The 25,859-nt window shown below is 37.6% G+C and overlaps 1 protein-coding gene across 3 annotated transcripts in view; it reads right to left on the bottom strand.

Moving 5' to 3' along the window:
- Positions 1 to 25,859, bottom strand: part of LOC132825844 (rab GTPase-activating protein 1) — a 182,319-nt gene that overhangs the window by 32,700 nt on the left and 123,760 nt on the right. For all 3 annotated transcript variants that reach the window (XM_060841384.1, XM_060841386.1, XM_060841385.1), the window contains 4 exons: positions 11,063 to 11,176; positions 5,204 to 5,278; positions 4,219 to 4,344; positions 778 to 921 (listed from right to left, as the gene is read on the bottom strand). In XM_060841384.1, the coding sequence (XP_060697367.1) occupies positions 778 to 921; positions 4,219 to 4,344; positions 5,204 to 5,278; positions 11,063 to 11,176 (459 nt within the window). The remainder of the gene's footprint in view (positions 1 to 777; positions 922 to 4,218; positions 4,345 to 5,203; positions 5,279 to 11,062; positions 11,177 to 25,859) is intronic.

The raw sequence follows: 25,859 nt of genomic DNA, 5'->3' as shown, positions 1-25,859 counted from the left end.
CAACCTTTCGCTTCCTAGTCAGTACTGGACTGCACTACTTTGTCTTCTGTCATTTCCTGGTTTTCTCAAATTAGTTTTTTTTTCTGGTAGTAGCTAATCAGTATCTCCAAAAGAAGAAATTAGCATTTGGTTCAAGAGTAATTATTCTTAATTTCCCTTGCTGTACTTGGGAAGTATGTGACTGATAGGACAGAGGATCTGAACCACACCTCCCAGAAGTTACAAAGATTGACTGTCTATTTGAACTTTCATTTAAGGCCAGAATTAGTCACCATATGGGGAGAATCACCTGTAGCTAGTTCAGTGCCATTCAATCACATGACACAAATGGGGTACTTTCACTAACTGAGCTGTCACACTAAATCAGTCTCAATTATATAGGTGATCACAGTGAGATTCTAATGTGTGCTTTTAAAAACCCAGCGCAAATATGAAAGTGAGGACTGCAGATGCTGAGATCACAGTCAAGAGTGTGGCTCTGGAAAAGCACTGCAGGTCAGGCAGCATGCGAAGAGCAGGCAAACCGACGTTTCGGGCATAAGCCCTTCAACAGGAATCCTGCTCCTCGGATGTTGCCAGACAAGGAAGGAAGGAAAAGGATAAAAGCTGGAAATTAAAATGAAACCAAAAATGAAAGCAGCAGCAAAACCCTTATCAATATTCTTGTGTAAACTTAATATTAATCCCCTTTAAGATTTTTACAATTTTATTTATCATTGTTAAATTAAATTTGATATTTTATGGATACAATTATTTTCCCTATAAAAATACACTCACCTCACAGAGCAGCAGATCAATAATGTGAAAGACCATATAGAGTGGGAACTTAGCAGTGAACAAAGTCAGAAACCATTGAGAAGCATACATATGTGCTTCAAGACTGATGTTTAAGAAGTGGTTGTACAAATCTGGGATGTACTCCTGAAAGTAAAAACAACATTTATTAGAAGCAGAAGTTCTTACCCTCAGATACTGCACAGCCATTCTTGAAGGAAAGGTACACTCATTTCACCAAATCAATAAAATAAAAGAATACAGTCAATTATTTTACAATGCACTGCTTGTATTCTTATGCAACTCTGTGTTATAGAAAAATCATGCTTTAGAAACAGTACGTAAAGTGCTAGTGATGTGAGCGCGTTACAGCCAACATGTTTTAAAAGTTCGCGCTTTAGAAACCATGTCACCAATTCATCAATTGTTTGGAGTGAATTCACATCAACAAAAGACGTGTTGTAGGAGAACGACCTGCACTGAAGTTACTGTCTTTTGATGGCCCTTCCTAGCTATAATACAAGTAGCTTATTTTTAGTACAAGTCACTTGACAGTAAAGTTGTCATAGATGCATATTAATAAAAACAATGTACCAACACCTTCAGGGTATCTCCCCACCAACCCCCCCCCCCACCCCCTCCAGAGGTTTCTACAACAAATGCAGCATTTCTGCAATGTAATAAATCTAAGAAAATACAATAGCCAATTTATTCACAGCAATATTCCACAAACAGCAACAGGGCAAAAACTAAGTTATTTGCTTTTAGTGTACAAGGTAAGAAGCACAGAACATTACAGTAATAAAAGTAAATGCCAAATTATGATGGAAAAATAATAAGTTGAAGAATTTTAAACTAATAACAGGAAATGAAATTAGGAAGTGATCACAAAAACTAATCAAAACAAAATTCTCACAAAATTTGTCAAGTTGAAGTAAGGGGTAGATTGAAGATCCTCAGAATCATAAGAGACAATACGCAGGAACCACTCAAGTTTCTAAAGAAACACCTAGTTATCAGTTGTCAACTTGAGAATTGGTAAGAGTTTTCATCTCTTTTTAAAAATATGAGCAGAACTAGAATTGAGATTTGCTTTTTCAATTTTGTATGAATTCCTGGAAACTGTTTTTTGATTAAGGTTGAGTTATAGAACGAGTCATTTTGTGGTCAAATACCTCCAATTTCAAATACACAATAGATCCATTACGCTGGACCTATTATGTGCTTAGCCTTGGCATGATCACTCCTGCTGAGTGGTGTATTGGCATGAGAACCAAAAGTCTATTACATTATTATGCAATTGAAACATATTAAAAACAGTGAAGAGTTTAGGCAGTTGAGTCAAAAACCAAATGGAACTGATTCTGCTTTGTTTTGATGATGATACTGGATTCAGAATAACATATATTATAAAAATTTGACATTTAGGCAATGAAAACTCAACGTGATCACCTTATTCACCCACATTTTAACATTAGTGTCATAGAGATGTACAGCATGGAAACAGACCCTTTAGCCCAACCCGTCCATGCCGACCAGATATCCCAACCCAATCTAGTCCCACCTGCCAGCACCCGGCCCATATCCCTCCAAACCCTTCCTATTCATATACCCATCCAAATGCCTCTTAAATGTTGCAATTGTACCAGCCTCCACCACATCCTCTGGCAGCTCATTCCACACACATACCATCCTCTGCGTGAAAAAGTTGCCCCTTAGGTTTCTTTTATAGCTTTCCCCTCTCTCCCTAAACCCATGCCCTCTAGTTCTGGACTCCCCGACCCCAGGGAAAAGACTTTGTCTATTTAGCCTATCCATGCCCCTCATAATTTTGTTAACCTCAATAAGGTCACCTCTCAGCCTCCGACGCTCCAGGGAAAACAGCCCCAGCCTGTTCAGCCTCTCCCTGTAGCACAGATCCTCCAACCCTGGCAACATCCTTGTAAATCTTTTCTGAACCCTTTCAAGCTTCACAACATCTTTCCAATAGGAAAGAGACCAGAATTGCACACAATATCCCAACAGTGGCCTAACCAATGTCCTGTGCAGCCGCAACATGACCTCCCAACTCCTGTACTCAGTACTCTGACCAATAAAGGAAAGCATACCAAACGCCTTCTTCTCTATCCTATCTACCTGCGACTCCACTTTCAAGGAGCTATGAACCTGCACTCCAAGGTCTCTTTGTTCAGCAACACTCCCTAGGACCTTACCCATTTAGTGTATAAGTCCTGCTAAGATTTGCTTTCCCAAAATGCAGCACCTCGCATTTATCTGAATTAAACTCCATCTGCCACTTCTCAGCCCATTGGCCCATCTGGTCCAAATCCTGTTGTACTCTGAGGTAACTCTCTTCGCTGTCTGCTACACCTCCAATTTTGGTGTCATCTGCAAACTTACTAACTGTACCTCTTATGCTCGCATCCAAATCATTTATGTAAATGATTACATCTTGAAATGATGTACTTAATATCAAGGAATGCCAAAAATGAATGGCACTCACATATATAGAATTCTAAAGTGTTTCTTTTAACATTGACACTACACCCAAAGTCTCGAGTTTTTAAAAAATATAGTGGACCACTGGGTTACTTCGTGATGCTCCCTATTGACAAACTTCATATACCTATTCAGATTTACAGATCTGCTTTTCCAGAAAGAAAAACTTGCTTTGCAGTTATTTTGGTGTCACTTGAAACTTCTTCTCAAAGAGGTAGGTCTGTTGGAACTTTTTAGATCAAAACACAATACTCTGTTTAAATAACCAGGTCAAATCTATTCATGTATTGAATAAAATAAACTATTTGTATGGAAAATTTTTCACGGCAGTAGAACAGTGACTGGAAATTTGGGTTTCTGGAAAATATGAGATAGAAATAGATATGTGAAATTGACAACAATGTTACTTAATCTACTAATAGCACTTGCATAACATTCTAAAATTCATCCTTTGTTAAGTAACACTACAAATTCAGGTTCCAAGGAAGCAATAAGCAGAAAAGTAATCCATTTGCACTACATGTGAAATCCAATAATTACTGTATAACAATGCTAAGCAAATAAACGCATAAGTGACTGGCTTAATTTCCATGGGTGAAGCTTGGTACAGAAATCATTAACGTTACATCTTATGCTAATTAGCTACAGTTTCAGCAAACACTTCAGTTTCAAGCTCAAAATGACTGCTCTCAAACATGACTGTGGCGTGGGCTTTGCTCAGTTTTCATTGCCCCAATGCTACATCTACCAACTATGACTCTGAAGAGATTCCATCAGTTTTAATGAACTTATTCCCATGTTGTTCTGAATCTACTTTGTAAAAATGCCACACTAAAACAAATGCTACACTAATCAGGGTTCTCCCAACCAATCCGACTGAATATCGTAGTATGAATTGTACTTTACCCCACCATAACTACAGTTTAGGTTTTTTTTTGTAATTACCTGCATCAGTCTTTCCAACTGATAGAATTTGCAATGCAAGTCTTCAAAATTTTGTTTAAAAAGTTCCCTGAGTCCATAGTCAAACATAATTTTGACCAGAACACTAAATGCTTGCTCTTCAGGCATCTGAAAGGATATAAATGAAAAATTAAGTCATTAAAAAGTTACTTATAATAAGTTTCTTTGGTAGAATACTTTGCACAGCTCATAAAGTGCAATAGTAAGCATAATATACATCAATAATCCGATTCCACTTGGATGCTTTTTATTCAACATACAAGAAAGTAAGATGGATAGTGTGTTGACCAGAAAGAATTTCTGCAGAAATGGTCAAGTTATCCAAGTAGTATTTTAAATGTAATACAAGGAAGATGCTTCTAAATCACCATCTTAAAACAGTATAGCTGGAAAATCCTTTTTGAAAACAGATTTTTGGAAACAGGCATTTCTACAAATTTTAAAACTGCAGATTTAACAGCTGATTTTTCAGTCGTGCATCTTTTGCTGCACAGTTGTCCAAAAAGGCCTTCTGGTTAAGAATGAGCTGTCTATGGAAATTTACTTCAATGTGGCAACATGTAAAACTTGAACATTTTAAAATGATCGCACAGCAATGTTATGCATAAATCTTGAGCTGTTTAATGCACCAGATTATTAACAAACCGCTTTAAATGGTCACTGATAAATGCTGCCAGATGTGCTAAGTTTCTCCAGCAATTCCTGTTATTGCTATTAATAAACTTGAACTGCTTTAAAGTGTCATCCTAACATTGTTATAACTTCCTTTTAAAACAGAATTGCACAAGGAATGCAAAGTTTTATAAAAATAACTTATAACAAACATTTAGTGACCTTAATAAATTTAGCTGAATTGAAAAACCTGCATGCAGTACAAAATATTTCCATAAGATGGCACTTCACACAATCATTTCAAGCCATTATAGATAACAGTTTCAAATATGTCTTCTCAAAATAATGCACTCACATGCAAAAGTAGTACTGCAGCAAGAAAGGACTGGCCTTGACAGTAACCAATCTCTTCATCATAAACGGAATAGGCCTGAAAAAAAAAATTCAACTCGAGAGTCCTTTAACACTTAATGGTACAAAATCTATACAAAATTAATCTTCAACAGTCATCTACCAGCACAGAAATTAAGTACTGCTGAAGCCATTTTGTTAAAGCTGCTTGTCTTGCACTCAAGAGGATTTGCAAGAATATCAATTTAAAAAGAAATGCATAATTATACTGTACAAGAAAATTGTTAATTAAAGCTTATTTTCTGGTTTCAAGATGACTTAACATGAAAGCTGAAAGATAATTGTGTATTTTAATTCTGTATTTATAGTTTTAGAAAAATAAACTTACATAAAAATCTCTGATCAAAACAAACATAATGGAGGATGATTCATGACAGGAAAAGAGGGGAGGAAATTTTGGGGTATTTTCAACTTGTCACACTGACTGGAGGATAGTCAAAAGGATCGGTGCTGGATATCAGTGAATCACAAGCCAAATCACTCTTTTTGTTTGGGGGTGGGGGTGGGGACAGTGGTGTGGCATAGTGCACATGTGCGCGCGCTGATGGTTGTAGTGGGGAGAACATGGGATGCCATTTTTGTCTCAATATTTAAGGAACAATATCGAGGCAGTCCCCAGGTTGCAAATGGGTTCTATTCTGGAGTCTGTTCGCAAGTTGATTTGTAGTCAAACAACAATGAAGGACAACATAAAGCAGTCATTTCTAAATACAGCAAGCATGCTTAAGTGGAGTCTTTAAAATAACACCACTGTATGAAATTGTAAGTCGAACATTCATAAACTGGGGATCCCTTGTTGTTGCACTTGACATAGTGCAATAAAAGTTCATTAGACTGGTCTCTGGGATAAGATTACTGTCCTGAGAGGAGGAGCTGAAAAACGTGTCCATATTCTCTGCAGTTTATAGTGATGAGGGGTGAACACAGATAGAAACATACAAGGTTCTGAAATGAATTCCCAGGTAGACACAGATTATTTCCCTGGACGTGGAATCTTAAACACTAGCACACAATCTAAGGAAAGTGGACGATAGTTTAGGGTTGAGATGAGGAGATATGTCTTACAAGAAATGGCCGTCTTTGGAATTCTCTACCCTAAGTGTGGATGCATTGTTATTATTATATTCAGGACTCTCTCACACAGAAGTTTGGTCCAACAGAGAATCAAGTGAGACAACACATGGGAAAGTGGAGACGTAGACCAGATCACCATTTATCTTATTGAATGGATGCAGGCTTAATAGACCATACTGCCTCCTCTTGCCTCTGTATTCTTGTACCAGGTTCACTGGTGTGCTTCCAGTTTAACCTTTAGATGGGTTAATGAAATATTAGTTTGTCTGCCTAAGCCACTACGGGGAAAAACAATCAGTGCACACAATGCTGAGACAATACTATGGGAGTTCTCAAAGCTATTCAGACTTGAAAGTCACCCCTACATGCTACTGTTAACTTTATACCACAAAACCACATTAAACAAAACAGCTTCTAATATTCCATTTGTTTTCTTTTCACGTTTCTTGTAATTTATTCATAACCAATGGATATCACTCTTCATTTTAGCCCCATTTAATTTTGTGTATTTTTATATCTCTTCATTTCTGTGATCCATCATGTAAATGAGACATTACCAAACTTGCTTATCAAAGGCCAAGTACTGCCCCCAGCATCAGTCATTCAATTGTCAGGAGGCTGAATTACATGGATTTGGCTGATGCTGACCATGATACAGGTAACAAATATCAGAAGTCCAAGCATAATCATACTTAAAGACAATTTTAAATTATTGATTTAAGTTGCACACATTATAACTTCACGGTGGCACAGTGGTTAGCACTGCTGCCTCACAGCGCCTGTAGACCCGGGTTCAATTCCCGACTCAGGCGACTGACTGTGTGGAGTTTGCACGTTCTCCCCGTGTCTGTGTGGGTTTCCTCCGGGTGCTTCGGTTTCCTCCTACAGTCACAAAGATGTGCGGGTCAGGTGAATTGGCCAAGCTAAATTGCCCGTAGTGTTAGGTAAGGGGTAAATGTAGGGGTATGGGTGGGTTGCGCTTCGGCAGGTCGGTGTGGACTTGTTGGGCCGAAGGGCCTGTTTCCACACTGTAAGTCTAATCTAATCTAATCTAAAATAAGTGTGAAGTGGAAGGAGGATAGTTCTAGGATGCAAGATCATTTAGAATTCACATTTTTTTTAGATTAGATTATTTACAGTGTGGAAACAGGCCCTTCGGCCCTACAAGTCCACACCGACCCGCCGAAGCGCAGCCCACCTATAACCCTACATTTACCTCTTACCTAACACTACGGGCAATTTAGCGTGGCCAATTCACCTGACTTGCACATCTTTGGACTGTGGGAGGAAACCAGAGTACCCGGAGGAAACCCACGCAGACACGGGGAGAATGTGCAAACTCCACACAGTCTGTCGTCTGAGTCAGGAATTGAACCCGGGTCTCAGGCGCTGTGAGGCAGCAGTGCTAACCACTGTGCCGCCCATTTGTGGAAACTGGAAATATTTATCAGAACTGGAGAGAGTTTACATTGGTTGGCTAGAAGGAATTACAGCCACACTGCAGAAAGAAGGCATCTGTTTCATTTTCAAAGAAAACATTTCAAATTAATAAAATTCCAATTTTAGCTTTGAGACTTCTTGGGTCAAGCATTTTAATTTAACAGAGAAATAATGAAAATAGAATGTTCAATTATTCTTCACATTTTCTCTTAGTACAAATAATTGAATTCATTTCACTTAATGCTAGGTGACATAAATTATGTAGGCTTTTAAAGCAGGGGAAGAAATCTCCTATTTTGGCACAGCACAAATTCACTACTTCAAATGAATAATGCATGGCTGTTTCAAAAGGGCAGATATTAGAACACTGCTAATGTTTGGAGAGAGCACATCCTAGTTAGTCCATGAGCGATTAGCAACAATGTCTACACGTAGATACATAACTTTATGATCAACTTGAAGGAAGACTACCACCCCTTCAAGAGTTGGTAATGAATGCAGCTTAGTCAATATTATCCATAATTATAACATTTTTAAATATAGGCTGCACTGGTACTATGAATTTGGCAGATATTCACCCATTTTATTCAATATTGCTGTGCCTAAAGTAAAACTGTCTGGGTATGGAGTAAACAAAATTATTGTGCAACAACATGCAATACTCTTTGTGTAAGTAGCACTTGACCTCACTTCCTGCCAGGTTTGCAATAGATATATATACTGCAAATTGATGTTAACAGATCAAAGTAAACAACTGAAATGAACATCAAGCTATTCACCATGCATGCTGAGCCAGCCATCTTGCATCAATTATTATTTCCTGTCAGGCCAACCTCATAAATTAGTAATGTTAAAGTTTTATCTGAATCATCAAATGTCAGGAACCTACATCAGTCAGAGAGACCTGTTTGCAGCTCAGGAATATTAAGGTGAATGCACACTTATTGTTTACTTTGCAAATATTTCTTGAAAACGTTAGTGCTGTAGAGCCTTTTATACAGCAAAATATTCCAATTGCCACACACAAACATAATAAAACAAAGTATAACACCGAGGCACAAAGAGACACTAGCTCATTGAACCACAAGCTTAGTCAAAGACAAAGTGTCACCTGAAAGCTGAAACTAAGGCTGCAAAGAGCACATGGGGAATCCCAAAACAAGGTACGCATAAAATAATGACCACGTCTAAAAACTTTGTCAGTTACTTTAGTTGGAAAAAGTTGATTCTGATTTGTTGATTTTGTTTCTCACCATTTACATCAGACAACTTAAAATTTTAAGTTTCCAATCTGGTTATTATCAACAACAGCATAAGTCTCTCTAAGGAATCCTATTGAGTTTCTTATAATTTCATACAGTGGTTACATTTGTCAACTGATTGCAACTACCTTCTTGTATTACATCTACTCATGTTGCCCATTTTCATAGATTTACAGCCAAGGTAGTTCAATGGAATAAACTTACATTGGGAAGTGGACTTGTTTTTCTAACATTAAGTAGTTGGAATTTTAAGTGTTTGCATTTGTTCTTGAATGTGCTCACTTTAATTATTCCGTAAAACAATTTGTTCCTGAAAAAAACTCCATAAACTCAAATATACCTATGACTGTTAGAAAATCAGATAAGATTGGCACAAGCATCTTCAGTTTTGAGTTTTCTATATTTTCTGTTGATTTGTTTCTGTCAATTTAGCTCAGTTTCTTAACATTTTAGACATTTTATGTTTGAATAGAATTTCAGTACGGGTAAAACAAAATGGCTTTGAAACACAGTACACAAATATTTAATCCAGAAACAGTGACAATTTATCCCTTTGTGACCACCTCTACCTACGATAGAATGGCATGTCGGCAACATTTTGTCACTGCATTTAGGATTACAATAATGCTGGCCTGCTTGTGCTATTCGCTGATCAGAAAGAGGACTTTGATGCGTTTTTAAAAAATTTACAATTTGAGTGTATTTATTGCACATTACTTAGTGATGCTTGGTTGCACTTGAGGTAGTAGTGGTAGGCCTTCTTCAACTAATGCAGTATGTGTGGTGAAGTTACTGTTAAGTAGGAAGTACCAGTATTATGACCCAATGGCAATAAAGGAAAAGTGATCAAGTCCAAACAGAGTGGCTTGTAAAGGAATTTATAGGTTATGCCATGCAGATATTGCACCTGTCCTTTTTGGATGGTGAAGATCTCAGGTTTGGGAGCTATTTCGGAAGAAGCCATGATGAGTAGACAACATCGTAGGCACCTAATACTTTAAACAATAAAAAAAGTACCTACAGTTAACCTCGTAACAACTCAAAACCTTTTGAAATAATGAGACATGCAAATAATTTAGATACAGGTAATACTAAGGACAAGGGCAAAACAAACACAAGAATAGACATTATGCCACCTTGATAAATTCACTGAGCTGGTCAGGCATCTATTTTAGCAAAGGCAATTTCATACCATATGGTAAAACATTTGGATAATGCAAGAACGATGGAAATAATGCCATGTTTCAGAATATAGGTTGCAGACTTCATGCAAAAGGTTTATGGTCATTTGAGGGGGGTGGGGGGCAATGACGATTTTTAGATTGCTTCAACTTTCTGGTTTTGTTACTGGCTTATTATTTGTTTAACAAGGTTGAGAGAAAAAAAAGTTAATAAAATGAGCAAACTGCAGATGGTTTATGGGAGGAAAAAAACTTGATCTGAATAGTTTCTCATTGTTTCATGCTGCCTTCTGTTTTGACAGTTAATGTTGTATTGATAATGGTCTGTCACAGATGTTTGGATTGCTAAAAGAACATATAGAAATTTCTGCTTGATATTCTTTCATCAGCTTACTCGAGACACTTCAGGGAATCCTTTTTCTCATTTGCTCTGACTATTTTAATCACATGAAAGTAACTACTGCAGTTTCAAAAACCTCATCCTGAAATTTTAAAGGCAAAAAGGACCTGTACCAATGTTTCCAATTCATCAATACAATTTACTGCTTAATGCTGAAGTCTGAAAGAGATTCAAAAACAAACACAATTTCTGCTATATTAAGTGCAATTTAGTTATGAGGGATAGGAAATGAAAAGAAACACAGGGTGCCACATTTAGAGGATAACTACAGTTTCAATTGAAAAGTGCGAGAAAATTTACAAGCTTATTGAAGACTTTCTTAAAATTTTAATGGATACTGTAAAATCTATTTGCAGAAGTAAATGGGTATAACATTAAATCAGAGAATTAGAATAAACATATATTCATAATCAAAAATGCACCACAATATACTGGCAAGATGATACCTTGCATATCTTGTACAAGGAATCCTGACCATCCCCACCAGTGTCCTTGAAGTAATCATGTGCTGGAAAAGTTCGATTGATATCCCTGGTGATTGCACTATCTTGGGGAGATTCCTGTTTCCAGAAAAAGAAGGTATGTTAATACATGGAAAAACACAAGATTTAAAGTATTCCACAAAATCTTTATTAGGTGAGAGCACATTCTTAATTACTTAATTAAACAGATGGGGACTAAGTTCACTATTATTGGCATGCACAACACAGGGCAATTTGATTTAACATCCTGTTCTTTCACTTCGGGGTGAATGCTAAATTCTGAGGATAAATTATTTAAGATCAGATTCTCTAGATGTCAATAAATGATACGTGAAAGAATTTGTGAAGCATCAAAGTGATTTCTAGTGAGAACAACCAGTTCTCAAACTAGGGGAAAGTGAGGACTGCAGATGTTGGAGATCAGAGCTGAAAACTGTGTTGCTGGAAAAGTGCTGCAGGTCAGGCAGCATCCAATGAGCAGGAGAATTGACGTTTCGGGCATTCCTGAAGAAGGGCTTATGCCCGAAACGTCGATTCTCTAGTTCTCAAACTACCCATAATTTATTCTGCCAATTTCAGCAATGATGCTGATACAAACAGTACGACCTCTGGCAACATACAAGTAGCTCAAAGAACGCTGCTTCAGTCAGGCTTACTGTATCATATGTGGCAGTTCTTCCCCCCAAAATGTTCAGCACCAGTACTGGAAACTCCGGTGGTTCACCAAGTATCAAAATCACTGCTATACCCATGTTGCTCCCTAAATCTACATGGTTAGATGAGTTTATACTTCCACATAGGCAGGAAATTTGGATTCATTTTGTTAAACTTAGCAGGTAGTGCTAACTTTCAATGAGATGGGATGAGGCAGGGGGATGTTAAATATTAACAGACATCTGCCTGTTTACACCTCATCCGACATCAAGTTTTGCTGCATTATCAATTGCTTTTTGCCCAGTCATGATTATTATGGCCCACTTCATCTCCAAACAACTTTTATAATGAGATAAAAACAAGGACTGCAGATGCTGGAAACCAGAGTCCAGATTAGAGTGGTGCTGGAAAAGCACAGCAGGTCAGGCAGCATCTGAGGAGCAAGAAAATCGATGTTTCGAGCAAAAGTCCTTCATCAGGAATACAGAGGAATAGAGGAATAGAGGAATAATTATGACTTTTATAACTGTCAGCTTCAGAATCAAAACATCTGACTGAATACAATTGTGCACTTAATAGCAGACTCAATGAACAGTTAGTAACAGTGAAAATTACAAGCTATGAAAGAAACCATTACTCAGCAAGGTCATCTGCCTTGTTAATTGCACTAAATAAATATTTTAAAGTTCTGAAGGTTTTAACCAAAAAGAGAGCAATTTTAATAACTAATCATAAGAGTCATTGAATTATTAGCAACAAATATTTTTTGAGGTGGATTTTTTTTGACACCTGCTTGGTTTCCAATCTTAAATCTGGTATCATCAAGTTTTGAAAGCAGTGATCATTTAAGATTACAAAATAAAAGTCAATTTTAGCCCCTGTACTGAAATATTACAGCCTCCAAGAAAATAAGTAAAGCTAAAATTAACAAAGAACATGTGCTGTTTTTCTTGCATTACTGCCGTGTTCGAGTCACAATCAACAGATACCACTGTACTTCATTATGTTTATGGGCAAAACTAAAATCAACAGTGGAATAGGAAGTAAAAATCTTCTATAATCGCATATCAGTAAAATACCATAGGAAACTATACTTCATACCACAGTTATTGAGTAAAGAAACTATAAATCAATGCTCAGATGGGGCATTGCTCTTTCACTGTTAAGGAGATGCCCACTATAATTTTAATATTATTCCGCACATTGTTCGTGAACAATCATTTCTAATTCTGTTTCAATTAATTTCAATTAAAAAGTCAGACGCTATACCGAATGGGCAGAGAAAGAGGAATGCGAATGACACTTTCTGGGATATTTCGTATTCCTCAACTAACAGGGCGATTTTTGTGGATGCTTAACATCAATATCCATTTTCACGTGCACCAGCTTAGCTTCAAGTACAAATGCGGCAATGCTCAAAAATAATTGCACTTACTTACAGAGCTCAGTATTTTGATAACCAATTTGAACTTTCTTTCTTGAATAAATGGAATAGATTTACTGAGCTCACTTACTTAATTAGGTATGCTGTCCAGAATGTGAAATTGGCTTAGCATCTCTTAATTGATGATCAATCTGATCAATGTCACCATTCAAATGAAAATCTTTACACAACCTGCTATCTCAAACATACAGGGAAACTAAGTATTCATTTCTAACTTTTTAATTGAAATCTGAACAACGACGTCATTCACAGCACATCAATGACAGTTCTATGTTGCCATCGAGAAAATACTATCTTGCTTTAGTTTAGATTAAAAATGAAAGTAACTGGCTGGTCTTTTCCAAACACGTCCTCTTCTTTGAATGAAGATCTTTCTCTAGATCTCTGTTCAAGTTTACTTTCCACTTATTTCCATTAGCGTTTCTGATCCTACTTTATTCCGCTGCTTTGAATTATGGTTTGTAGTTCTGTACTTGAAATACTTGGCTAAAATTCCAATGATATATTTTGCTTGATAAGCTGAATACAATCTCAAAAGAGAGACAACCAAACAACACTGGCGTTTCCTTCTGTATACCAACAAAGCTGTTGTGGAAGGAAACCAGTGATTTAATCCACTATCTAAGGTCCTGCTGAATGTCTTTAGCCAGGGGAGCCTGTGAATATTAGAGCTAGCGGATGTGCCTGGTCTTTTTCAGTATTCTTTGTCGTGGTAAATTGACATGTTTACTTAACATATTAGCTTTGACTTTAGCAACGGCATTTAAAGTTTACACATCATGTCTGATAGACTCAACAATATCTACTTTGTTGGTAGTTATATTACAAAAGTTCTCATCTACCTGGATAGTTGAAATAACCTGGAAAGTAATGAAAACATGGTTAACTATGTACGAGAAGTGATCTCTTTGATTAAGGCTATAGGCCCTGTGGATACCTACATTATTTACTCCCTCTCATCTTGGTATACTGCCATACAATTGTGAATATACTATGGCTTTAAGCAGTATATTTTGTCCTTTTTTCCCCCAAGATGGAGAGGTTGCGGATGAGATGCCGAGTGTTCCCCTTCAACATCAATGAGTAAACAACATTGAGGCCTTGCTTTTTTTTTTAAAAAAGTCACAACGATAGAAGTAGCCTGGATATGGGGGGTGTCAAGCTTCCACAGAGCCAGGACTACCTTTTTTTTTGAGGTTTCAGCATTCAGTGATGGTTGCTGGGATCTTGAAGCCGGATATGGATGCAATTACTCCTGTGTCTTACTGTTAAAACCTGGGGTTCTCTTTCTGCTGTTGGAATTGCATGCGAGTCAAATCTATTTTACTGAATTTGCCTTTGCCAAGTGTGGGGTTCTGGGATGCCACTACATTAAAATAGTTAATTAGTTAATTTTTTTTTTCATTAACCCCTTACCTGGCAAAGACGAGTTAACTTGTCTTCACCCAATTTGTCTTTTTCAGAGTGCGACAAGTAAACTTATCCAAAACATATAATTTCAAAAACAGCCACAGACGAGTTTATATGTCAATTCTCGACATTTCTGGGCCCTTCTCAGCTAGAAACGAGTATACTCGGTGACTCATACGTCTGGTAGCTGTGTCTCTTCCACCTCAGGCATTGCAAGAAGTGTTGACACACCGCTTTTGGGCGCACACTGTCATTCGTTTTTGAGCATGAACCTTCTATTAGAAGATTGGATACATCAGATGAGAGTGCTAGCTCGTCTGATAATGGCTATTCTCTCTCAAGTGAGGAGGAGGAGGAGGATGGACGAATTTGGTGTCGACTTGTGGTGTCGGAAGAATGCATGCTTCCTCCACTACCATGCTTCCCTTTCACTGGAAATCCTAGAATATCAATTGATCAAGACACAGCTGATTTGACTCTTTTGGATTTTTTTTAGTCTTTTATGTGACAACAGAATTATTGATCCAGTTGTGGACGAAACTAATCGCTTTGCTGAACAAACTGGAGAAAGAGATTGTATGTGGCGCCCTGGAACAAAGGCAGAAATTTGAGTGTTTTTCGCCTTGAAAATGCTTGGGGGGTTATTGTGAAAATGCCAGATCAAGAAATGAACTGGTCGAAAGATGAACTACTTGAAGGACCAATTTGTTTTTGCCAAAAATGGTATCTTCAAAATAAAATTTCAAGTAAAATATTGAAAATAGATAAAAACAAAAGTTATTTCCATAATCAGCATTAAAAATACTATTTAAAAAAAGCAATAAAAATATTCATCTGAAAATGAAATGTTTTCTCCAAAAAAAGTCACCGGGGAAGGGGTTAAGCATTTCAGTGGAGTTACTGTTAAGCTAATTCTTTTATTTTGTATTTGAATTGTAGCATAAGTGTAATGTGTGCTTTGATTAAAGTCAAGTAATCCGGCCAATTGAATTTCATTTGGAACAAAACGTTTTGCCTTTAACATAAGAAAAACTTGAGGTCTCGGCTATCCTCTTAATGTATTTGGAGAGATTTTGGTCTGGCCCGTAACAAACTGGAGGTTCTTGTTGGAATCAAAATTTCAAATTCCAGATTGGGTTTAGGATTATTGGACCCCAAGGCAAATAGTGGCAAAGGTTGGTGTTCTGTTTCTGGATGTTGAATTCAGTTGCTTTAAAAATGCTGTGTCTTGTGTAGTAATGCCTCTTTCAATCATTAAGAGTTTCCTGAGGGTGGAAGTAGTGGTGGACTAAGTAGCATGGATCTTGCAGCTGCTTCTGAGATTGGAGGCTTATTTCTGGATTTACATCTAAATTTCTCAGTTATTACATTTTTTGTAGTTGTTGTTTGGAATAATTTCTGGTTCTTTTAGTCAACAATGTTTAAGACATTTAGATGAATACATTAATAAGAAACGTTTGGAAGGATATGGGTCAAGTGCAGGCAGGTGGGACTAGTTTAGTTTAGAATTATGGTCAGCATGGATTGGTCGGATCGAAGGGTCTGTTTGGCTCTATATGTCACTTCAGGAGATTTATAAAAGATGAGCAAGACAAAGCTTTTGGAATTAGCAGACAAGCTGGGGTTGCCTTTGTCCATGCAAAGGTGGAGGTAATTGCAGCAATGGCCTGACATTTACAATTGCCGGAAATGACATCAGAATCTTTGGAAATGGCTAAAATTCAACCTCAAGTGAAGCAGCTTGAACATAAAAAGGAAATGAAACAGACTGAATTACAAAAAGAAAAGGAAGGAATGCCCTCGCAGAAGAAAGGGAGAAAGTGGGCTTTTGAACTTTGGAGATTGGAACTAAAATGTCAAAGTTGACTTAAAATGATGGAGGTAGAGGTGAAAGGTAGGAGTAGTGATGAGGACCATGATGAAGAGCAATCTCATCCTAGCCAAAGACCTGGTGAGGATCTATTTAAGAATGTCCAAGTGTTGCCCAAGTTTGATGAGAAGCATGTAGAAGCTTTTTTCATTTAATTTGAAAAAGTGACTATATAGATGAAATAGCACTTGACCATGTGGATTTTGTTGATCCAAACAAAGATAGAGCTAGTGAGGTATTTGCATCATTATTAAAACCTGGTTATCTGGGGAATATAATGAGGTTAAAAAAAAAGCCACTTTAAGTGCATATGGACTAGTACTAGAAACTTATGTTTTAGGAATCTGAGGAGGAAACGTGGTCAAATGTACACAGAGTTTGTAAAGATCAAACAAAGTAACTTTGATGGGTGGATAAGGACATTAAAATTACAAACATATGACACTCTTGGGGAAAACAGAAGTCCTCAGGTGGTAAGGGAAAAGAAGATCTCAATGAATATAGCGGCACGGTGGCAGTGGTTAGCACTGCTGCCTCACAGCGCCAGGGACCTGGGTTCAATTCCCACCTCAGGCGACTGACTGTGTGGAGTTTGCACGTTCTCCCCGTGTCTGCGTGGGTTTCCTCTGGGTGCTCCGGTTTCCTCCCACAGTCCAAAGATGGGCGAGTCAGGTGAATTGGCCATGCTAAATTGCCCGTAGTGTTAGGTAAGGGATATATGTAGGGGTATGGGTGGGTTGCACTTCGGCGGGTCGGTGTGGACTTGTTGGGCCGAAGGGCCTGTTTCCACACTGTAAGTAATCTAATCTAATAGCAAAAATAACAGAAGTTAAAAAGGAAATCGATGAGGGGGAAGAGGTAAAAAAGCTTAGGTATTTCACTAGAATAACGTAGGCCACATGAAGTTGCAATATCAGTGGTTAGAAAAAGCACTGGGTAGATGGATATGGGAAAACAAGATGAGCTGGTGAGTTTTGTTGGAATGGTAAGAAAGCCCAATGGAACCTAAACAGCTGCAAAAGTATGTACAACCTGATCAATGTGGATTTCACCAGTTTCCCCATTTCCCAGTCCAAACCGTCTAACTCGGCACTGCTCTCTTGAACTGTACTACCTGTAACACCTTAGTTGCGTGATTTTTCCACTGACTTTTCAACTACAATAGGTATCATTTCCACCTGTTATTATTACCAAGGATAAACTCTTATTTCCAGAATTGAAACATTCTCCTCCTCCTACCACCATTTCCCAACTATCTGCTCCAGCTTCCTGTTAGACCTATCACTTACACCCCCACCTTCAACTATCTATTATATTCCCTGTTACCCTCCCCCAAGCCCCACTGCCTTCCCATTTATTTCTTAGCCCCTCAGTTCCGGAAACAGAGTTTAACCTTTGTAATGATAAGGTTGGATCACGGGTGGGAATGATACCTATTGTGGTTGAAATGCCAGTGGAAAAAATCTCACAACTGAGGTGTTACAGGAAGTATATCCTGGGTCTTTTCCTGACTGTGAGAAGATAACAAGACACAGATGGAAGCAGGAGAAAACAAGCAATAACAATAAGGAAGTTGAAATTCAATTGTCATAGACCATGTTTGACCAAACGGTTGAGAAATTACAAGAACAGGTAGAGGACAAACTGGGTATTTTTAGTTCAGAGAAATCAATTGAATTACAACAGAGGAAAAACGTAAGCAGTTCTATCAAAAAACACACAGAAGAATCATCTGAGTAAATCCCAGAATTTTACAATCTTAAAAATAAAATCTTGATATGAAAATGGAGACCATCATAAAGGTATTTGGCATGCTTGCCTTCATTGCTTAGTCCTTTGAGTATCAGAGTTAGAAAGTCGCGTTGAGGTTGTACGGGACATTGGCAAGGCCTCTTCTGGAATACTGTGTCCAGTTCTGGTTGCCCAGTTATAGGAAGGTTATTATCAAGCTAGAGAGGGTTTAGAACAGATCTTTCAAGATGTTGCCAGGTACGGAAGGTTCGAGTTATAAAAGATTGGATAGGCAGGGAATTTTTTTCACTGGAGTGTGGGAGGTTGAGAGGCGATCTTTTGGAAGTTTATAAAATAATGAGAGATATAGATAGAGTTAACAGTAGTTGTCATTTTCCTAGGATGGGGGATTTCAAGAGGTGAGGGATTTAAGAAAGATGAGGCAATGTTGAAGAGGGTGGTTCGCACGTGGAATGAACTTCCTGTGAAAGTGGATGCGGGTACAATCACAACATTTTACAGACGTTTGGAGAGATGCATGCACAGGGAAGGTTTGGAGGGAAAAGGGCAAGGGGCAGGCAGGTGGAACTAGTTCAGTTAGGGATTGGTTGGTCTGAAGGGTCTGTTTCCATGCTGTATGATTGAGTAATTGGCAGAAATTCATGAAGTTGTATTACTGGTGGATTATAGAAAGGAATTGTGCGGACAACACGTGGATCAACAGCAGGAGGTTGTTTGCAAATTAAGGAAAATTCCAGCCAAAATATAGAAGTAATGTTATTGGCCTGGACTGCACACAGATGTGGTTAACTTTTGCCAGACATGTCAAACGTATCAGGTAACTGAAAAACCTCAGCCAGTGATAAAACCCTTAATACCCATTTCCACCTCTGAGGAACCTTTTACAAGAGTCTTAATTGATTGCATAGGACCCCTGCTTACAAGTGCGAATCAGAATTTGACTACCATAATGGATGAGTCTCCTGGATTTCCAGAGGTCATTCCATTACACAGGATCATGGCTAAAAGGACTGTAGAAGAGTTATGCAAATTTTTTTTACTTGATACTACTTGATCCACAGAAAGACAATTTGGATAAAATTTTACATCAAAGTTTTTTAAGCAAGTTATGGATATCTTAGAAGTAAAACAATTCAAATGCACTGTTACACCCAGAATCACAGACAGCATTAAAACAATGGCATTCAACTTTAAAGTCCATGTTGTGAGCTTACAGTCAAGACCATCAAGAGGCCTGGGATAAAGGAATCCTATTTGTATTGTTTGCAATTAGGAATACACCTCATGAATCAACTAAATTCAGTGTATTGGAGTTGATTTTTGGACATGAGGTGAAAGGACCACTCAAATAAATTAAGGGGAAATTGGTGAGTTCAGAGACCACACATTTGGGCTGTGACAAGTTTTAGGTCAAGATTAAATAGAGAAGATGAGTTGGCTAGATAGCATTTGAAAGTAGCACATGTGAAGAAATAGGAAGCAGACAAGAAATCAAAAATTTGTGATTTTTGCTAGTAGATAAACTTCAGCAAAATCTACTTGATAATTTATTTTGGCTTGTGTATCCCACAATGTAGGATTTGCTGTGGAATAAATGCAGTCATTATGTAATATAAACAGGATGCAGATAACCTGTCAATTTCTCAATTACTTTTTCAATGTTCTAATACACTGTCAAAGGACAAGCTTGTAGAACAGGTGTCACAAAAACATGCAACATAGCAGCAGAGAACTTACTCTGAAAAAGAGTCTTATTTGCTTTGGCTTTAGAAAAACTTCAACAAGTATGTAAAGGAAATATATTTATTGACAAAGTTCAATTGAACATCAATGTCAGACTCTTCTGCTATTGTTTTACTCTTGCCAGCATAAATAGCTCCTGAAAGAACCAAAAGAAATATCATGATCTTTACATTTGTTCGACTGCTGTTTCCTTTTCAAAAATTTTCAGGAAAGCTGTTAAGCCCATCTTAGTTGAGCGATTCATAAACACGTAATAGTTGCCGCTTAGCCATTTTGTTCCTGTTCCAGATTTTCACTTCTGCTATTCCAATTAGACGTATACTTCACATATTGATCATTGTCGAAAGAACTTCCCAATACTATTCATAAATCCGCCTTGACGAGTTTAAATGTGGACCTGTTTTGCTACTCCCACTTCAGTTGTCAGTAAACTGAATTATCCTTTTCCAGACTGGTTACTTGTTTATTTCTTGCACTATAATCACTTTCTTGCTGAATCTTAACCAACCTTATTTTTTTCAGCTCTTCAAAATTCCTGTTTTTCTACATACATAATTCCTCGCTCTCTTCAGTTTCAATGAAGCTTCTATCACAGTCGAGCCGTGGTCTGAATTGACAGAGCCAACATATCAGCATTGCTTCATTATTAATAATGATCAGGCAGCAAGACGGAATCAATCCAATACTGTTATGTCACCAGAAAATATCAAGGGAAAGCATGAACGAGGATTGGTGCAGTTTTAGATGAAATCAGGGATGTGCTGAGCAAACCACAATTCCAGTAAACAGGAAAAGGACAAAGAAATTGTGTAACCCATAAAATACTGGTTGAAATGGACAAACAACGGAAACAGCAAACATGAACACAGAGGCGGGTATATTAAATATGCACTAGATTGGAAACAAATTGAAGAACTAACATTTCTTCAGTGTCATGGGTCAACTTCCTCCGAAGCAGCACTGTGGGCCTGAGCACTGGTTCAAGAAGGCAGCTCACCGCAGCTATCCCCAAGAGCAATTACTGACCAACCCAATCAGCCACCCTACCTGGCTGAAGCATATAAGTGAGCAATTGGAGGAACTGAAATGGAAGCAAAGGTCATTTTTTAGGAGAATGAAATGATTTAAACAAACAAGAGTTAATACAAAGGCAGGATATGTCTATTAATGGAACAAATCAAAGAAAACAGAAGCTGATCACAAGAAATGTTGAAGCAATATGTGCCAGAGAGAAAAAAGATAGTTGAAATTGGAAGAGAGTTGTGGCTGTTTGGATCATGAACCATGGAAGTCAACTGGAAATTTCAATAAGCTGAGCTCAAAATAAAACGAAGTGGCAGAAAATGATCTTGCTGATTTGTGTGAAAATTTCTTGAATTGTGAACAGGCAGTTGATCTCATGAATATAATCATCATAAAGGAACCAAATGCTCACTGTGACAGATTTTGTACCAATTTAATTCCAAATGTCTCTCCAAATTAAATTCAGAATATGTACAAACAAGAGAAGAGCAGAAGCAGACACATAGCCGGGCAAAGATCAAGCATGCAGAATAAGAGATCTATGTAAGAGGAGTCTTAAACATTGACTTTGGATATTTAGAAACAATTTTTCAGAACTAACTGGTCAAACTAATGAAGGTACCAAACAATATTGAAGTGGTTTGGAGCAAAACTTAGCTCAAGATTACTATATGAACAAACTGTAACCAGCACAGTATTGAATGATGTGTCAATACTTGGTACAATTAAGTATGCAACGACAATGCCTGTTATCTGTGAGATTCAACATGCTTGCACAAGCAATGGTTAAGTGAAAAAAAATTGAGAAGGTTAGGTGGTCAGCAAATGAAAGCCACTGGTGTTGCTCATAAAAGGGTCTTGGCAACAAGCTCAATGAATGGATATGATTTTTCATACACAGGCCAACGTGCAGCAATGATTGTGGAATGAAGATCAATGCGTGCAAGATCAGGCAAACACAAAAGACAAAATGCAAGCTACCAGACTGTGGGCATGCACCTTCATTAGCTGCTTAATGGTGATTATATATACAAGATGCCACCAGAGCTGTAAGCCATATTTCTAAATTTCACTCAACATAGCCACTAAATGGGCAACTGCTTTAAAATAAAATGAGCAATAAAACGTAATTAGAAATGCGACTGAAAATTATTTTTATACATAAATACATTTCCAAGAGAATACCACACCCTGGAATGCATTTCTTACAGGCAATGAGTGTAGGGATAGAATTGATTTAAAAAGCTGTGGTTCTGAAATTTTTGATGTTGTTCCAGCTTCCGGAGCTGCTTGCAGCCTGCAAATAGACAAACTGTACAGAGATCTTCTGTCATTTTAGGTGATCAAGGAGCAGGAAATCCCATAAGGACAGCACTTCAGCTAAAATCTAATTTAACCTTTTAATGCTATTAGCGTTATATTAAAAATGGAAGAGATACACTTCATAATACGTACTCAACACATTGATTTGTAAAATACAACACTGAGGGTTAAGATACCTAAAAGAACATCTGACCAAGCAACACAATCAGGTATTTAAGAACCTGCATATTTTTATGATAAGTTTAGAATCTGTATGATATTTAATGCTGATTTGTGAGGCTCTCCGTAGTAGGTAGTATCTCTGCCACTGAGCCAGAGGTTTCAGCTCAAGTCCCAGTACAGGACTTGCTGTCCAAATGATGCATTCAATTGTAAATCCCTCCAATATATGCCAACAGTAGGCAGTAAGAGTGGAAAAGATTCTTGGTTAGCTACTTATTGGAAAGAAATGGGAATTTGTATCATCACTAACTATAGTCCCATGCTCCAAATCCATGTAATCTTATCATAGAATCCCTACAATGTAGAAACAGGCCCTTTGGCCCAACAAGTCCACACTGACCCTCCAAACAGTAACCCACCCAGACCATTCCCCATATCCTATACTTACCCCTGACAAATGCACCTAACTTACACACCCCTGAACACGATGGGCAATTTAACACAGCCAATTCACCTAACCTGCACATCTTTGGACTATGGGAGGAAACCGAAGCACAAGGACCATGCAGACACGGAGAGAATGCGCAAACTCCACACAGGCAGTCGCCAGAGGTTGGAATTGAACCTGGTGCTGGGAGGCAACAGCACTAAATCATTGAGCCACAGTCATGCAGATTCAGTGAGAACCAGTTGATATTGTTGGGTGAATAGTCAGTTTGGGACTGATTGAATCCAATGCTGTTAACACCAATCTGCACTTTGGCTGGGATGGATTCAGGAACTGTCTCCTTTCTTAGCCATGGAGGTGATCATGGTGTTGTGGGTCGGACCAGCCTTCAGGCAGAGAACTGAAGAATGCTACATCTGTTGCTTTTTTAAAAAAATTACAAAACACAAAGAAACAGGAAAACTGCTCAGAGGTGTAATAAATAGAGCTGAAAAATAAATTCTGGTTTGACACTGCATTGAACACCCATTTCAATAAATTCGTATCAAATAGTGAAAAAATGTACATTAGCAGTTTGAGTCAATGGAATAATTCCACCAGCTCTGCCTCAAACATTCAGCTTAGAACATGATTCATCATGTTGAGGCATTGTTAGGAAAAACTTGCTGATTTTTCTTATTGGAGCAGAGAAAGCCTTTATTTTCATGAAGTGCATAAGCACAGACAGAATGGACTAAATTGATCCTTTCAACGCTTTATACTTTACAGATAGGTCACGATCTCGTGAAAGGTGGCACAAGCTCAAAAGGTGGCACTATGCTCTTGATTTGTAAATTTATCCAGTTTACAAAAAAAAGTCACATTATCTGCTGTCATGTCAATTAAAACTAAGTTTAATTCAGTTGTCTCAACGAAATGGAAAGGTGAGATGGACAGCCTATTTACTAATCCCACAATTTGGAGACCAACAACCAATACTCTTTCCGAATTCCAATTTTGAAATCATCCTGCTAACTCAATGGCAAATTCATAATATACAAAACATAAATGAATTTTGCCAGCGTAAACACTGGACGCTGCCAGAAACTAGTTTTTCACACAAAATTTAAAACACATATATGGCTCAATTTTCTTGCTGTAGTTTTACAGGTTTTACTATTTTTAGTTTAAATTTGCATTAGTGTCACTGAACTTGCAATGAAAGTTGGTGATCTAAACTGATGTGGGACATAAGGATTCTGAACTGATGCATGAGAACTGATTTCAATGGTTATTCAATGAAATTAACACTTCAATCTCACAAACAGCCCAGTAGTCAGTACAAACACTTCCAAAACTTCAGTTGATGCTAATATGCTTTGAAATACAAATACATAAAAGCTAAATGTTACATATTTAGAATATATTACATTTCATAAAATTATAGACCTGATTTCAAAACCTGCCATGATAACTTAATAAATTAAAGTATATACTGTTGCTCCCTCTCAAACTTTGCCATCTATTCTTGGCAACTTATCACCAAAGTGTCTTGAGGTTTAGTTCTCCTCTTTTAAAAACTACAATGGCTTCACACCACAGGAAGCTCAGCCAAGGTTAAATTAAACTTCTAAACTATCAGCAGATCATTAAATATGCATCACAACCATTCTGACATTCCTAACTTCAAACTCCCGCTCTAGTTGTTTTTAATAAGTATAAAGGTTCTTTATAGTCACCAGTGAAAAATTGTGACAGATCCTGTTATACGACTCAACCTTGTCATAATAATGATTACAGCAGAGGAAGCAATTTGATTTACTGATTCTCTATAGAAGTTACTTCAGCTGGCCCCTTTCCCTATAATTTTCCTGTAACGCTGCAAAGTTTCTCTTTGGATAACAAATTTCCTTTCAAAATCCACTATTCAACTTGCTTCCATTGGACTGAGCAAATACATCTCAGGTCCTGAACACTTGTGATGATAGAAAGATTGTCCTCATATCACCTTTGGTTGTTTTGTCAATCACCTTAAATTGTTATCCTTTGGCTCTTGACACACTGCCAACAAAGTTTTTCTCCATCTACTCTGTGCAGACCCACCAATATAAACCTTTACCAAACCTCATCTCCAGGACCAATTCTCAAATGGCAACAGTTCCAGCTTCTCCCATTTATTTGGGATACTGAAGTTCCTCATTACTGGAATTACTCATTGGAGTATTTTTGCAGTCTTACACACATTAAAATCTTTTACTAAAATATGCTATTCAGAACTGGACACAATAATCTAGTTGAGTTCAGACTAGTTTTTTTATTACTTTCAAACAAAGTCCCTGCTTCTATATTTTATGCCCTCATCCATAAAGCCAAAGATCCATTACACCTTATTAGTTACTTTCCCAACCTGCCCTGTCCAGTACATATATCCCAGGTGTCTCTACTCCTGCATGTCCTTTAGAACTGTACCTTTTATTTTATATCAATCTCAATGAAGATCTGGCAACAGTCTCTTGAAAACAGCAGGACTATTTTAATATCACTCCTATCTATGTCTTTGCTAGTCTCAACAGTCCTCCATGAAGCTTCCTTGGACAGGCACAAAAAGGTTCCTATTGGACAAGGGGTTTCACAGTCACCAAGTACCCAGACCTCTGACCTAATCATTACTTTAATTAAATCAGAAAAATTATTAGGATGGAAAATGGAAATGTGGCTTGTTAGTGATCTTTCAATGATCAAATGTAATCCAAGTGCAACATGTGGACTATAATGTTCATTATATGCATTTATGCATTTTGTACTTATCATACTTAGAAATCCAACGCACAACTCTTGTTCCAAAGCAACTATTTGCTATAATGCTTTTTCTAAAATTATTTTCTGTGGTAACACCAATTATAGAGTCAGAGTCATAGATAAGTACAGCGCAGAAAAAGACCCTTCAGTCCAA

Source organism: Hemiscyllium ocellatum, chromosome 21 (genome assembly GCF_020745735.1).
Source record: "Hemiscyllium ocellatum isolate sHemOce1 chromosome 21, sHemOce1.pat.X.cur, whole genome shotgun sequence".
In the NCBI taxonomy this organism is placed as follows: domain Eukaryota; kingdom Metazoa; phylum Chordata; class Chondrichthyes; order Orectolobiformes; family Hemiscylliidae; genus Hemiscyllium; species Hemiscyllium ocellatum.
This window is presented reverse-complemented; position numbering and strand designations above follow the sequence as displayed.